The sequence below is a fragment of the Salvelinus fontinalis genome, chromosome 6, assembly GCF_029448725.1.
Source record: "Salvelinus fontinalis isolate EN_2023a chromosome 6, ASM2944872v1, whole genome shotgun sequence".
Lineage (NCBI taxonomy): Eukaryota > Metazoa > Chordata > Actinopteri > Salmoniformes > Salmonidae > Salvelinus > Salvelinus fontinalis.
The window spans coordinates 29,945,913-29,962,665 of NC_074670.1; the positions used below are offsets into that span (position 1 = coordinate 29,945,913).

General features: G+C 44.2%; 1 protein-coding gene across 2 annotated transcripts in view; it reads left to right on the top strand.

Moving 5' to 3' along the window:
- Positions 1–16,753, top strand: part of LOC129857597 (ubiquitin carboxyl-terminal hydrolase MINDY-3-like) — a 50,357-nt gene that overhangs the window by 18,797 nt on the left and 14,807 nt on the right. For both annotated transcript variants that reach the window (XM_055926027.1, XM_055926028.1), the window contains exon 11: positions 10,209–10,281. In XM_055926027.1, the coding sequence (XP_055782002.1) occupies positions 10,209–10,281 (73 nt within the window). The remainder of the gene's footprint in view (positions 1–10,208; positions 10,282–16,753) is intronic.

Sequence of the window (16,753 nt, forward strand, 5' to 3'; positions counted from 1 at the left end):
CAGTTACTGATTGTAATTGTCCATTATAAATCGCAATCTGGGTCAGGTGAACATAATTTGAAAACTTCGATTGCCAACATGACAAGCTAAATTATAAAATAAGGTATTTGTGTTAGGCTTTCACAAGGCAATTCAGAGAAGCAGATCGTAATTTTGGTTCTCAGAATTGAGTCATGTGAGCATTCAGATGCGTGGTGCACAGCAAATTCTCTTCAACAAACAGGCTCAATCTGTTGAGGACAACCCAGGGTATAACGCCAAGTCATCTTGTACAAACATAGTGATCATAAATAAACCTTGACACTATGATATGCGTTTTATGCAGTGTTGGAAAAAGTACCCAATTGACATACTTGAGTAAAAGTAAAGCTGCCTCAATAGAATGACTCAATTAAAAGTGAGTCACCCAGTAAAATACTTAATGAGTAAAAGTCTGAAAGTATTTGGTTTTAAATATACTTAACTGTCAAAAGTAACTGTAATTGCCAAAAGATACTTAACCCTTGTGTTAAGGGTCAAAAATCAAAAACAGCAGAGAACCCCCTAAATTATGTTTGTTTTCCTTTTCCTAGAGTGACACCAACATTAGAAAAAGTGAAACAACATCGCTTTTGTTCATATTTCCATGAAAGCTGTACACCACCAGGGTACAAAGATTATATTACGGTCATTTCTGACCCGGCAGCTATAAGGTCATTTACAAACCACAAAGACGCACACAATGATAAATTGAGATTAAGTGTGTTACTGATTGAACTCAGCCAGCAGCTCCTGAAGAGGAAGATCACCATGGTTGGCACAGTTAAAAGAGCACCCCCCTGCACTCCTCGCAACAAGGGGGAGAGAGGACTTCTCATAAAAGTTTGTCTTCACCACCACTCTAGTTTCTTACCTACCAAAGAGGAACAAGAATGGGGTCCTCCTGAGCACACTGCACAAAATGGCTTAGATCAGCGAATATGAGGACAGGAAGCCAGCCATCATCTTGGACTACAACCACAACAAAGGAGGTGTGAACAACCTGAACAAGGTGATTGTACTTACAGCTGCAGGAGGATGACTGCCCGCTGGCCCCTGGTCATCTACCATAACATCATTGATGTGCCCTCATACAATGCCTTCGTAATATGGAACAAGATCAACCCTACCTGGATGCCTGATAAGCGGAACAAGAGGGTGTTCTGGAGCAGCTGGGAAAGGCACTTGTAACCCCACACATTCAAAGAAGGGAGTGCCTCCCCCGCACAGCAGCCTCTGCAGCGCTTGTGAAAGCTGTTCAGGGGGCAGAATCTTGACCTGATCTACCTGAGGCTGGGGCAGGCAAGAGGAGGAGATGCCAATTCTGCCCCCCAAAGAAGGACTGTAAAACAAATACTATGTGCTGCACATGTGTGAGATACATCTGCAAAGTCCATGCACACACACTTGCATACTGTCCTACATGTGCTAATTTAGAGTTGATTGATTTTATGTTCTTCACATTTTTTGTTTTGTATTTTATTTTTTATTTATTGTTTATACGCCTTGTGGATGTGGGCAATGGTTAAAAAAATGGGAGAAGGCTAGTATTTTGTAGTTGAATTCCTCATTGTACACTATAAGAATGTATCACTATGTTGCCAAAAAAGTTCAAGACTGTTAGTGTTTCCCTTCAATAAAATGCATTCAAAATGACATTCTGCACATTTCTGCTGCTTTCTCTTGCTCAAATCTTTTTTTTTTACACCTATGCAGTACCTTTGCTAAAAAATAAACCTACTTTAGTAAAGAAAACAATTATGACAGGTGTGTTGTAATAAAAAGGAGTGGTGTCCACTGATTTTAAATGCAGTCTTTCTGTATTGTGAGAGGGAAAACTCAGATATTCACAAAGTTTCAATGACAGGTTGTTTCTTCATGCAAAATAGATTTGGGGTTTAAAATTCAATTAAGCTGCTTTATTTTAGAGGTTTAGTGAAGGCGGGTCATTTTTTTACCCTTAGGACAAGGGGAGTATATAGAATGTTTAAGACTACACAAGGGTCAAGTATCAAATGTAAAAGTATGAATCTTTTCAAATTCCTTATTAAGCAAACCAGAATGCACCATTGTCTTGTTTTTCTTTAATTTACGGATAGCCAGGGGCACACTCCAGCACTTAGACATAATTTACAAATTAAGCTTTTGTGTTTAGTGTGTCCACCAGATCAGAGACCGTAGGGATGACCAGGGATCTTCTCTTGAGTGTGTGAATTGGACCATTTTCCGGTTCTGCAAAAAAAAAAATGTAGAAGTTGACCAATGGGAAGCGGAGACTCTTAGCTCTGTCATGTATAGCATGTTACTGTACAGCCACTGCGTTCGAATTCTACTCTACAGTTAATCAGTCAAATCAAATTGTATTTGTCACATGCGCTGAATACAACAGTGAAATGCTTACTTACAAGCCTTTAACCAACAATGCAGTTAAGAATAAACAAATTAAGTATTTACTCAAATTAAAGGAAGTAATTTTTTTTAAATAAGATCGAAAAACAAAAAAAAGAACAGTAGCGAGGCTATATTCAGGGGGTACCGGTACAGAGTCGATATGCAGGGGCACAGGTTAGTCCAGGTAATATGTAGGTAGAGGTAACGTGACTGGATAATAAACAGAGTAGCAGCAGTATACAAATGGGGGTTGAGGAGGAAGGGGGACAATGCAAATAGTCCAGGAGTCTTATGGCTTGAGGGTAGAAACTGATAAGGAGCCTTTTGGACCTAGACTTGGCCCTCCTGTACCTCTTGCCGTGGGGTAGCAGAGAGGACAGTCTGACTAGGGTGGCTGGAGTTTTTGGGGCTTTCCTGACACTGCCTGGTATAGAGGTCCTGGATGTCAGGAAGCTTTGCCTCAGTGATGTTCTGGGCTGTACGCACTACCCTCTGTAGTGCCTTGTGGTCGGAGGCCGAGCTGTTGCCATACCAGGCAGTGATGCAACCAGTCAGGATGCTCTCGATGGTGCAGCTGTAGAACTTTTTGAGGATCTGAGGACCCATGCCAAATCGTTTCAGTCTCCTGAGGGGGAATAGGCTTTGTCGTGCCCTCTTCACTTGGTGTGCTTGGACCATGTTAGTTTGTTGGTGATGTGGACACCAAAAATCTTGAAGCTCTCAACCTGCTCCACTGCAGCCCTGTCATTAACCCTATCATGTCATGTCACATCAGTCATAATGACATATTTTAATCCTGAAAGGATGGAAGGGTGTGTGGAAGGAAAGATGTACTTAAAAAGGGCTTCTGACTGCCCTAGGGGACCATATCCTCTTTGTCTTCTTTCTCTGTAGTGTTTCCTCCTTTCTCTCTTCCTTTCCATCTGAGAGTGATGCCATTCACAAGCCTCTCTTCTCTTATCCTTAAGCCCCTCTCGGGAGCTGTGTATGACTGTGTGTTTACACACTCTGATGGTTTAACCGGTGTGTGTGTGTAGTAGCACCGTTATGGGTCAGTGATTTAACGGGAGATAGAGCAGCTCTTCTGGCCCTCAGTGTCTCAAGAGACTGGCCTCTTACTGACACACACACACACACTCTGTCTTTCCCCAAAGAGCATGTGTCTGATGTATAATACAGACACAAGTACACGTCTTCCTAAACGTCTCAGTGAGTGAGAGAGCGGATGGGGTCATTAGGTCTGAGGCAGGTCTCCCTTTCAGAGCCTCTTAGAAAAAGAAAAGAGCTATGGTATCTTACCTGTGAGTGCGCATACACACACAGCTAGATCCAAGTGAAAGAAGTGTACAGTAACCGTCATTAATATTCTCTGACGCATCTGACCTGTTCTATTCTAGCAGGGACAAAGGCTGTGTGTGATAGGGCCTGGCCCCTTGTCTGTGACTGGTCTCAGTCTCTATAGCTGTTCTGTATAGCCCTGTTCTCTGTAATCTTGTTCTGTTGTTCAGACACACACACACACCTAGACAGAGACTCCAGATAGCTTGTTGTCCCTGACAGACCATTAATCACCTGTCTTTCTCTGGCACACACACCTCTCAGTCTCTCTTAGCCAGGACAAAGGTCTGAGTGTAATTGGGTCTTCTGCTTCAAGAGGCTCTCCACCTAACAAAGCGAAACACTAAACCAACACCACACACTGTAGAGTAGGAGTTCCTGTTAGCGTGACAGAGGAAGAGAATGGTCAGGGATGGAGAGGCAGATGAAAGTATGTGTCAGGACAGAACAGAGGGACAAAGAGGGAGCGGTAGAGAAAGGAGGACGGGGAAGCTGAAGAGCGGGATTGACGAGAGGGGTAAGGCTACACCCATCTACAACTACTTACATCTCAGGAGAGAGCGAGGGGTTGAGGGGAGGCTGGAGGGAAGGAAGGTGAGGGATAGAAAGAGGGTTAGAAAATGCCCAAACTAAAGTAGGAGTGAAGGGGAGAGAACCAGATGGATAGAGATGAGCTGGACTAGTGTGTTTCTAAACCTTTAAGAGGTTTTCTGTTGCTGTTCAGGTGCTGGATCTGATTTAATAAGAATCTGCTCCAGTAGACAACCCAGACTTGAGGGTTTGTGGAACAGAATTAGGTTCTGAGCTAGTTTGGAATGCATTCCTCTTAATTTTCATAGCGCACACATCTTGGTACCATTGGGGGGGTGCACATGCGTACTCATTTAGAGAATGCAGTCCTCTGGTCCAGTGCAAGCAAACAAGAGGCTGGAAGGGGACGGTGCTAATACACACACCCCTTCCCTGTGGAGTGTGTGACATGACATGTAATCTAAACTCAGCAGCATCTCCAGGCCTCTAATAAAACACACATCAAAGACATACTAGCAGGCCTGGCATTTAACACACCCACACACTACACACATAGGTAACTGGGTAAATGAGGAATACAAAATATGTTGAAGTGGGTGTTCATTAAGTTAATTAAGCAATTCATATCCCATCACGCTTAGGGTGGTGTTAAAAAATGCACAGTTGCCCATTATTTTGGATATCATGGCTAGAAGAGATCTCTGACTTTTTGAAAGAGGGGTCTCAAAGGAGCATAGGGGGTTTAAAGTTTCTGTGTGTGTGTCACCAGATCTCAACCCAATTGAACACTTATAGGAGATTCTAGAGCGGTGCCTGAAACAGCGTTTTCCATCAACAAAACCCCAAATTATGGAATATCTCATGGAAGAATGGTGTCGGATCCCTCCAATAAAGTTAGACACTTGTAGAATCTATGCAAAGATGCATTAACTTCTGGTGGCCCCACACCCTATTAAGACTTTATGTTGGTGTTTTCTTTATTTTGGTAGTTACCTGTACATAGACACGTTTTGTTAGTGTGTCGCTTTATTGTATCTGAGCTCATCGTGTGTGTAGACTACAGGTAATGATATGTTGCCTTGTCTGTAAATGACAGTATGTTTACTGTCTCTTAAGGAGACTCAAGACCTGGTTATGACTGAGACATGGAGGTGATAGAACGTCCCGACCCTGCCCGCTTGTGTGGAAAACAACCTGTGGTGATTACCCCATTGGCTCACAGCAGAAACTTGACATTTTTCAAGCACTATTTTTTTGGTCTGTTTTAGTCGTTTACAAAACTACATTTTAAGAAATGTACAACATGTCTAAAGTTTACTTTTCAACATTGCCTGCTCCCTAGCATTCTCCCTACTTATAAAACGGTAATATTGTAGTGCTTCCCTCGCCCCTTTTCAAGATGATGCAAGCAGCCACGTGAGTGAGTGCTAGATAACTTTACCATTAAGCTAGCTAAGACCAACAACACAGACTATACAGCTGCAAGTAGTGAGTGGAGTTACAAAACAGACTATACTAAACAAGTTAAATGTCTTACCTGTGATGAAATGTCTTCCACACACATAGCTATGTGTAGACTAATTGGACAACACTTCCCACACCGTATAGCCTGAAGACACAGGGCTCTTCTCGCAAGATCTATTTCCCTACATGGGAGCATTGCGAACCATAGGTTGTGATTTTTGACCTGGCTACATGTACTTTGAACAACACAGCAGCTTTTCGGCATGTTTTGTTATTTCTGTAGAACAAAAAAACTACGACGAAGTTGCAGCTTACAATGGGGGTGAATAAAATGTTTTTTCTGCAATTTGTGGTTGAGGGGCATTCCATATTATTACGTGAATACTGACTGGGAATATTTCCTGGTGTGTGTGTGTCTCCTGCATCTCTCATATAGGTTCCAGCGCTGTGTTATTACCTACAGTTATAAGTCTTAACCCTCACTGCTAGAGGAGAGTACATGAGTTAACCCCGTCTCTATAGCTGGGTTATACTGTACGGTGCCATCGAAGTATTCAGACCCCTTGATAAAAAAAAATTAAAATCAATTTTAGAATAAGGCTGTAACGTAACAAAATGTGGAAAAAATCCTCTGCATTCTAAACAGAATACCCCATAATGACAAAGCAAAAAGGTTTTTTTAGGAACAGAAATATCTATTCTGTCACTTTGCTATGTCGTGACTATCATTAATGTGTTTGACTGTTAATCTAGAAAATAATTACATATCACGTTCAATTATTACGCTATTAATCATAACAATTAAGTAGTAATCTGGGGCACCACAGGAAAGTTAATGAGTTACTATCTCCCGACTAAACTCTAAAGATATAAATATCTCTTACATCAGTCAGTCAATTCATTAATTATTATTTACCTTATCAGTCTCATTCTGAATGTCGCAAAATTCTTGGATATCTGCACGAACCCTAGCATAAATGAATCAGTGGTATGCAAGTTGGCTTAATTATTTATTTTCGAACTAAATAATCATACAGAAATACATACACACACACACACGGTATAGTTATTGTTTACTAACACAATGCAATGAAAGGTCCCTGGTGGACTAAACCCATATGACGGCTTGTTACACAAAATGTCGGATTCAAAATAGAGGGAAAGGGAAAAACAAAGGAATTCCACGATTGTACATACAGCTCATGGAAATGCAAATGTCCTTTGTAGCTAGCTTCTCTGTCTCGGAGTGTCTGTTAGACCGAATCGTCCAGAGAAAGTGTTCGTTAAAATGGATCTTTCAAAGTACCACCCGGTGGTTCTCGGTCGAGTTTACTAGACCAAAGTACTTAAACAGCTGCAGACTGAATGTTCCTGTGTAGTCTTCTTCTTCTTCGAGAGAGAGAGATTTTCAAACCAGTTCGTACCTTTCAGCTCACGCTGTCGGTCACGCTGGTCTAATGTAGAGCTAGAACCATTTTACACACTTGTAGCAACCCGGAAATGTACTGGTCTCTAGAGATTTAAATTCCTACCATTTCAACGTACAGCCACGCTCCATGTTTTTCTGGTCTAATACGTAAATTCTTCAGCGAGTCCTATTAAGCACTCACCTTGGAGGGCGTTGTCAGTCACGTTGCCACAAGGTCTGTGATCACGTGGGCGTGGTTACTGACTGGGTAAAACTTTACATGAAAAACAATTCTCTAATTTAGAAGGCTAAACTCACATTTCATCTTCTCACAAATAGTTTAATATTTAATCATATAAGTTCCACAACATTTAGATGTATACGTCCCAGTTATCAGATTTACATTTCTAGAGTTATCGTTATTTGGTTAAACCGTCTTTAATGACATCACAAAATTGTAATGAATTCAACAGGATTGTTCTTTAAATACCCATGGACCATTCCAAGTGTTTGAATTACAGAAATATTGTTTCATTATCCAATCTTGGATGTCACAGTACTACAAAATCTCTGTTGTAACAAAGGGATTTTTAACTTTCATTTCTGCAGAGTGGGAGAGAGTTCCTGCAGGTATTTACGACTGTCATAAAACGTCAAACTTCACCCCTCTCCCCCTCTGTGGGAGAGCGAGGGCGCAGGTCTTCACAGGAGAGTCATGACAGCTGTGAGACTCGAAATTGAGCTCAGGTGCATCCTGTTTCCATTGATCATCCTTGATGTTTCTACAACTTGATTGGAGTCCACCTGTAGTAAATACAATTTATTGGACATGATTTGGAAAGGCACACACCTGTCTATATAAGGTCCCACAGTTGACAGTGCATATCAGAGCAAAAATCAAGCCATGAGGTCAAAGGAATTGTCCGTAGAGCTTCGAGACAGGATTGTCAAGGCACAGATCTGGGTATGGGTACCAAAAAATGTCTACAGCATTGAATGTCCAAGAACACATTGGCCTCCATCATTCTTAAATGGAAGAAGTTTGGAACCACCAAAACTCTTCCTAAATCTGTCCGCCCTGCCAAACTGAGCTACCGGGGAGAAGGGCCTTGGTCAGGGAGGTGACCAAGAACCTGATGGGCACTCTGACAGAGCTCCAGAGTTCCTCTGTGGAGATGGGAGAACCTTCCAGAAGGACAACCATTTCTGCAGCACTCTACCAATCAGGCATTTATGGTATAATGGCCAGACGGAAGCCTCTCCTCAGTAAAAGGCACAGACAGCCGGCTTGGAGTTTGCCAAAAGGCACCTTAAGGACTCTCAGACCATGAGAAGCAAGGTTCTCTGGTCTGATGAAACCAAGATTGAACTCTTTGGCCTGAATACCAAGCATCATATCTGGAGGAAACCTGGCACCATCCCTACGGTGAAGCTTGGTGGTGGCAGCATCATGCTGTGGGGATGTTTTTTCAGCGTCAGAGACTGGGAGACTAGTCAGGATTTGAAGGAAAGATGAACGGAGCAAAGTACAGAGAGATCCTTGATGAAAACCTGCTCAGGACCTCAGACTGGGGTGAAGGTTTACCTTCCAACAGGACTACGACCCTAAGCACACAGCCAAGAAATCGCAGGAGTGGCTTCGGGACAAGTCTCAATGTTCTTGAGGGGCACAGCCAGAGCCCAGACTTGAACCTGATCTAACATTTCTGGAGAGACCTGAAAATAGCTGTGCAGCAACACTCCCCATCTAACCTGACAGAGCTTGAGAGGATATGCAGAGAAGAATAGGAGAAACTCCCCAAATACAGATGTGCCAAGCTTGTAGTGTCATACCCAAGAAGACTTGATGCTGTGATCGCAGCCAAATGGGCTTCAACAAGTACTGAGTACTTTCCAAATGCGCTGTATGTCACACATACACACTCCCTTCAGCAGCGTCCTCCTCAGTAAATTATGCTCATGTAAGTGCAGTTAACCCCCTGACCATTCATTAACCCTTAACACACACGTCTGACTCCATGTCTATCTATCTGGAGGAAGAATGTACCGTTTGATTTATAGAGATACTTAAACTAACAAATCTACCCATTCTGTACCCCCAGCTGCTCTGACAGTGAGAAATGTGTGTGTGCACTCCTCTCTACCAGCTGGGAGTCTTCTCTTGATGTCTCTTTCTCCCCAACTCTTCCCCTGATCTCCCTCTGTCATCTCTCTTCCTCTGTTCGTCTCTCTCTCTGTGACCCCTGAGGACGGTAATATGTCTCAGTGATACCCTATAACCTACTGTTTCAACTGAACTCCTACTTTAATAAAGGCTAGCTGAGGGAGATGTGCTCAGTTTATTTGCTCTTTTCTGAGTGTGTTTATATTCGGGCTGAGTGTGTTTGTGTAAAACGCCACTAGTAAACATACTCCAGTTCAGTGGATGCGGCCAGTGTCATTAATACTAGGCTAACCACGGTGCGTGTTTGCTTTTGCAGTTTGGTTCCCAGCCTGTCAAAACTGTGATATTTCACTATGAAACTTGGGTAAGGGAGTACGGAATTGGGGGTTGATGAATCCAGAGGACGGGACTAACCACTCTTTCCCCCCCCCCCCCCCCCCCCCCTCCCTCATCTCAACAAACACACACACTGTCCTATCTCTGTGAAATCTGTCTCTCCTTATTTCTCCTCCGAGTCCCCCTGGCAACGTCACTCTGAGCCAGCAAACAAACAACTATAACTCTCTGAGCGCCTGATTGGCTGATTATGTGTTTTGAGTGAAAACAAAACGTCTGGTTTTATCTGCAGATCAGCTAATAACCCAACAGAGCCTGATGATGATGATAGTCCGTACATTCACATGCTAGCTTACACGCGTGCGCACTCCTTAGAGCCGGTGTTGTAATCTTTTAATTCTTGACCTATTATGTGATCTCTGTGTGCCTCGGTCTACACAGCATCTCTCTCACTCTCTCAGGCTTCCAATTCTCCAGAAAATCCCATCTAATTTCTGTGTTTAGACTATAATATAATGTTGAGATCTGACATATGTCCCTTTCTTTTGTCTTTTGTAGGAGATGTGTCTGGTGGCTCCTGAGTCTCCGTCTGAACAGGCCAGGAGAGTCTTCCAAACCTTCGACCCAGAAGGTAATACTGTTCAAAGATAGTCTGATAGTCTCTAGGGTTGGGCAGTATCCAGATTTTCATACTGTTTCTGTACCTTACTGGGGTATACAGTATTACCGGAAGTGCACACAATGGGTGCTATTAAAATAGGAACGCACAACAATTTAGGCAACGAGGATCTTGATCCAGGAGGGGATTGAATGTCTCTGCTGTAACCAAGAAGCTTGATCTTGACACTTAGCCACTTAGCTAGCAAGTTAGCAAACCAAATGCATAGCTGGAGCCCTGAGCTGGATATAATTGATTTGACACATCTTAGGTTTCTTATAGTTATACTTATAGTTATAAGCAGTGGCATAGCACGCAAACCCTGCAGACCCTGGTTTATCGGTATTGAATATCATACCATCTGTATTTTGAAATACCCCAACATGCGTATAAACGGTATATCGCCTAATAGTGTGTCTCTATCTCACACACACACACCAATATCCTGGACATGTTATCTTTTCCCCTCTCTCCTTCCTGGTAGAGCATGTGCCTGTATAACCTCCCACTCCTATCTTCTCATCCTCTCTTCTCCTCATCCTCTGAGCGGGGGTCCTCTCATCTCTGCTGTTGTTTTGGGGTTAGTGTGTGTGTCAGCACGCCCGCCCGCCCCAATCCCCCCACAGCTGAGTCAACCTGCTCCCATCCTCTTCGTCTTTTAGGGGTGACCGGGAACAAAGAAAGAGGCAAGGATAGGGCATCCAGCTTGGTCTCACGTTAGAATTAGACGTTCAACCATATTTCTCATGGATCGAATTTAGAAGTTAAGTCAATTTGAAATTTTTTAAAGTTCAGGCATTAACTCCGAAGCAACTTTCTATCGTTAGATTTGAACTTGCAACCCAAGGCAGATGCTTACACCTATCCGCCATCCCCGTCCACAACGCCCTAACAAAACCGAAACCTACTTGAAGGTAACAGCGCTCACTGTTGCCTCTAGTGGCCGGTTTCCAACGTCCTGAGACATGGATGGACGTCGAATACTGACTTGTATCACGGGTGACCTGGCTGGAGAAGGGAGGAATGTAGGAGAGTTCTACTGAGTCTCTTGAGTATTTACTGAGTCGAGAGGATGTCAGATTCTGTGGCCCGCTGCTTTATAATCACTACCCTCTGCTTTTGGCCGTGGAAAGAAGGTGAGAGACTGAACGAACGATGAGGGGAGAGGGACAAACAATATTAACAAAAGTATGTGGACACATGGTTGTCAAACATCTCATTCAAAAATCATGGGCATTAATAAAGTTGGTCTCCTCTTTGCTGCTATAACACCCTCCACTCTTCTGGGAAGGCGTTCCACTAGATGTTGGAACATTTCTGCAGGGACTTGCTTCCATTCAGCCACGAGCATTAGTGAGGACGGGCACTGATGTTGTGCGATTTAGGCTTGGCTTGCAGTCGGCGTTACAATTCATCCCAGAGGTGTTCGATGGGGTTGAGGTCAGGGCTCTTGCAATCAAACTTATTTCATCTGTCACAAAGTGCTATACAGAAATCCAGCCTAAAACCCCAAACAAAAAGAAATGCAAATGTAGAAGCACGGTGGCCAGGAAAAACTCCCTAGAAAGGCAGGAACCTAGGAAGAAACATAGAGAGGAACCAGGCTCTGAGGGGTGGCCCAGTCCTCTTCTAGCTGTGCCGGGTTGAGATTATAACAGTACATGGCCAAGATGTTACCCTGCTAGGTAAAGTCCCCCCTTATCTCAGCTCGCTGGTCACCATAGCAGCACCTACCTGTAGCACGCGCTCCAGCAGGTATATCTCTCTGGTCACCCCCAAAACCAATTCTTCCTTTGGCCGCCTCTCCTTCCAGTTCTCTGCTGCCAATGACTGGAACGAACTACAAAAATCTCTGAAACTGGAAACACTTATCTCCCTCACTAGCTTTAAGCACCAGCTGTCAGAGCAGCTCATAGATTACTGCACCTGTACATAGCCCATCTATAATTTAGCCCAAACAACTACCTCTTTACCTACTGTATTTATTTATTTATTTATTTTGCTCCTTTGCACCCCATTATTTCTCTCTACTATCTCTACTTTTTTTCTTTTTTTATACTTGCTATATTGTATTTACTTCGCCAGCATGGCCTTTTTATATTTTTATTTATTTATATATATATTTTGTTTGCCTTCACCTCCCTTATCTCACCTCACTTGCTCATATTGTATATAGACTTATTTTTCACTGTATTATTGACTGTATGTTTGTTTTACTCCATGTGTAACTATGTGTTGTTGTATGTGTCGAACTGCTTTGCTTTATCTTGGCCAGGTCGCAATTGTAAATGAGAACGTGTTCTCAATTTGCCTACCTGGTTAAATAAAGGTGAAATAAATAAATAAAATGTTCAAACGTTCATAGATGACCAGCAGGATCTAATAATCATCATCATCACAGTGGTTGTAGAAGGTCAGCACCTCAGGAATGAATGTCAGTTGGCTTTTCATAGCAGAGCATTCAGAGGTTGAGACAGCAGGTGTGGTAGAGGGTGAGGGAGTCGAAAACAGCAGGTCCGGGACAAGGTAGCACGTCCAGTGAACAGGTCAGGGTTCCATAGCTGCAGGCAGAACAGTTGAAACTGGGGAGCAGCAGCACGACCAGGTGGACTGGGGACAGCAAGGAGTCATCAAGCCAGGTAGTCCTGAGGCAAGGTCCCAGGGCTCAGGTCCTCCAGGAGGGGAGGGAGAATTAGAGGGAGCGTACTTAAATTCACACAGTACACTGGATAAGACAGGAGAAATACTCCAGATATAACAGACTGACCATAGCCCCCCCGACAAACTATTGCAGCATAAATACGGAGGGGTCGGAAGACACCAACAATACCCCCGGACAGGGCCAACCAGGCAGGATATAACCCCACCCACTTTGCCAAAGCACAGCCCCCACACCACTAGAGGGGTATCTTCAAGGCCAGTCAAGTTCTCGACAAACCATTTCTGTATGGACCTCACTTTGTGGACGGATACGTTGTCATGCTGAAACAGGAAAGGGTCATCCCCAAACTGTTGCCACAAAATTGGAATATAATTGTATGCTGTAGCGTCAAGATTTCTGTTCACTGGAACTAAGGGGCCAAGCCCGAAGCATGAAAAACAGCTCCAGACCAGTATTCCTCCTCCACCAAACTTTACATTTGGCACTATGCATTGGGTCAATAGCGATCTCCTGGCAACCGCCAAACCCAGAGTAATCTGTCAAACTGCCAGATGGTGAAGCGTAATTCATCACTCCAGAGAACGCAAGCCTAAGTCCAATGGCGGCGAGCTTTACACCACTCCAGCCAACGCTTGGCATTGTGCATGGGGATCTTACACTTGTGTGCAGCTGCTCAGCGATGGAAACCCATTTCATGAAGCTCCCCACGAACAATTAATTTGCTGACGTTGCTTCCAAAGGCAGTTTGGAACTCGGTAGTGAGTGTTGCAACCGAGGACAGGTGATTTTTACGTGCTACAGCACTCTGCAGTCCCGTTCTGGAGCTTGTGTGGCCTACCACTTTGCGGCTGAGCCGTTGTTGCTCCTAGACTTTTCCACTTCACAATAAACAGCACTTACTGTTGACCGGGGCAGCTCTAGCAGTGCAGACATTTGATGAACTGACTTGTTGGAAAGGTGGCATCCTATGATGGTTCCATTTTGAAAGTCACAGAGCTCTTCGGTAAGGCCATTCTACTGCCAATGTTTTTCCTATGGAGATTGCATGGCTGTGCTCGATTTCATACACCTGTCAGCAACAGGTATGGCTGAAGTTGCCGATTCCACTAATTTAAAGGGGTGTCCACATACTTTTGTATGTATAATGTATGTATAGAGAGATGGAGTTACCCATGGTATGTGTGATTGTCACACTACACGATGAGAGTGTGATGCATGTTGCTGGAGTGTGTGTGTGTGTTCAGCTGAAGGCTGATAAGGTCACCAAAGTCATAACACACACACACACACAACTCCCCCATGGACCAGACCTGCACAGACACGTTTGTGTGTGTGTCGCTGTCTTTGATGTCTGTCTTTAGTGAGCGCTGTGTGTGTGTGTGTGTGTGTGTTCCAGCAGGAATTGACGTGTCGTCAATTGACGTTCTGACGCAGTAAACAACATTCTTCCGTTTCATGTTTATAAGAACAATATGCCTCTTAACATGGCTGAGGGTGTGTGTGCGCCTGTGTGTTTTGTGTAGAATTTTCTAACAGTGAGCCTCACCAGCTGAGAGTAGCCTAGTCTGTTCTATTTGCCACACCAAATATGTAGTAAACACACTGACCCATTCAGACCAGAGAGGGAGATATTGATAGGTCTGTCTGCGCCCGAGATGCGTTTCTGCTGTTTCGTGAGAGTATTTCATGTATGCCATATGGATGTTTATACACACACTAGAACCAGCAGAGTTGAGAGCAGTGTCAAAGCCCTATAAATCTGCCAGTGTCACATCTAGAGTCGGCCCAGTTCACTGTGTTATAGAAGAGAGGCGCCAGAAAACATACACATCCCACATGCACTCAATAATTTACACACAGGTCTCCCATTCATGCAATAACATACACACAGGTCTCGCATGCATGCAATAACACAGCTTCATTAGTGTTCCACACAGAATTTGAAACTTAGGGTAAAGCTATGACTCAGCTGTAGTCCTTCCCAATGTACAACACACATACTCAAATAAAATGTTATTAGTCACATGTGCTGAATACAACAGGTGTAGACCTTAAAGTGAAATGCTTACTTACGCGCACCTAACCAACTATGCAGTTTTTTAAAATACGGATTAGAATAAGAAATAAAAGTAATAAGTAATTAAAGCGCAGCTGTAAAATAACAATAGTGAGACTATATACAGGTGGGTACCAGTACAGAGTCAATGTGCGGGAGCGCCAGTTAGAGGTAATATGTACATGTAGGTAGAGTTAAAGTGACTATGCATAGATAAAAACAGAGAGTAGCAGTGGAGTGAGTAGCAGCGGTATGAAAGGGAGGGGGGGGGGGGGGGGGGGGGGGGGGGGCAATGCAAATGGTCTGGGTAGCCATTTGATTAGATGTTCAGGAGGATTGAGGGTAGAAGCAGTTTAGAAGCCTTTTGGACCTAGACTTGGCGCTCTGGTACCGCTTGCCGTGCGGTAGCAGAGATAACACTCTGACAATTTTTAGGGCCTTCCTCTGACACCGACGGGTATAGAGGTCCTGGATGGCATGAAGCTTGGCCCCAGATGTACTGGGCCGTTAGCGCTACCTTCTGTAGTGCCTTGCGGTCGGAGGCTGAGCAGTTACCATACCAGGCACTAACTCAACCAGTCAAGATACTCTCGATGGTGCAGCTGTAGAACCTTTTGAAGATCTGAGGACCCATGCCAAATCTTTTAAGTCTCCTGAGGGGGAAGTTTTGTCGTGCCCTCTTCACGATTGTCTTGGTGCGCTTGGACCATGTTAGTTTTGTTGGTGATGTGGACACCAAGGAACTTGAAGCTCTCAACCTGCTCCACTGCAGCCCCGTCGATGAGAATGGGGGCATGCTCGGTAGTCCACAATCATCTCCTTTGTCTTGCTCACGTTGCGGGAGAGATTGTTGTCCAACACGGCCAGGTCTCTGACCTCCTCCCTATAAGCTGCCTCGTCGTTGTCAGTGATCAGGCCTATGTTGTGTCATCGGCAAACTTAATGATGGTGTTGGAGTTGTGCCTGGCCGTGCAGTCATGAGTGAACAGGGAGTACAGGAGGGGACTGAGCACGCACCCCTGAGAGGCCCTTGTGTTGAGGATCAGTGTGGCAGATGTGTTGTTACCTACCCTTACCACCTGGGGGCGGCCTGTTAGGAAGTCCAGGATCCAGTTGCAGAGGGAGGTGTTTAGTCCCAGGGTCCTTAGCTTATTGATGAGCTTTGAGGGCACTATGGTGTTGAATGCTGAGCTGTAGTCAATGAATAGCATTCTCACATGGGTGTTCCTTTTGTCCAGGTGAGAAAGGGCTGTGTGGAGGGCAATAGAGATTGCATCATCTGTGGATCTGTATGCAAATTGGAGTAGGTCTAGAGTTTCTAGGATAATGGTGTTTGTGAGCCATGACCAGCCTTTCAAAGCTACAGACGTGAGTGCTACGGGTCTGTAGTCATTTAGGCAGATTATCTTAGTGTTATTGGGCACAGGCACTGTGGTGGTCTGCTTAAACATGTTGGTATTACAGGGAAACAGGGAAATTTGAAAATGTCAGTGAAGACACTTGCCAGTTGGTCAGCGCATGCTTGCAGTACACGTCCTGGTAATCCGTCTGGCCCTGCGGCCTTGTGAATGCTGACCTGTTTAAAGGTCTTACATCGCCTGCTGAGAGTGTGGTCACAGTCTTCCGGAACAGCTGGTGCTCTCATGCATGTTTCTGTATTATTTGCCTCGAAGCAGTTTAGCTCGTCTGGTAGGCTTGTGTCACTGGGCAGCTCTCGGCAGTGCTTC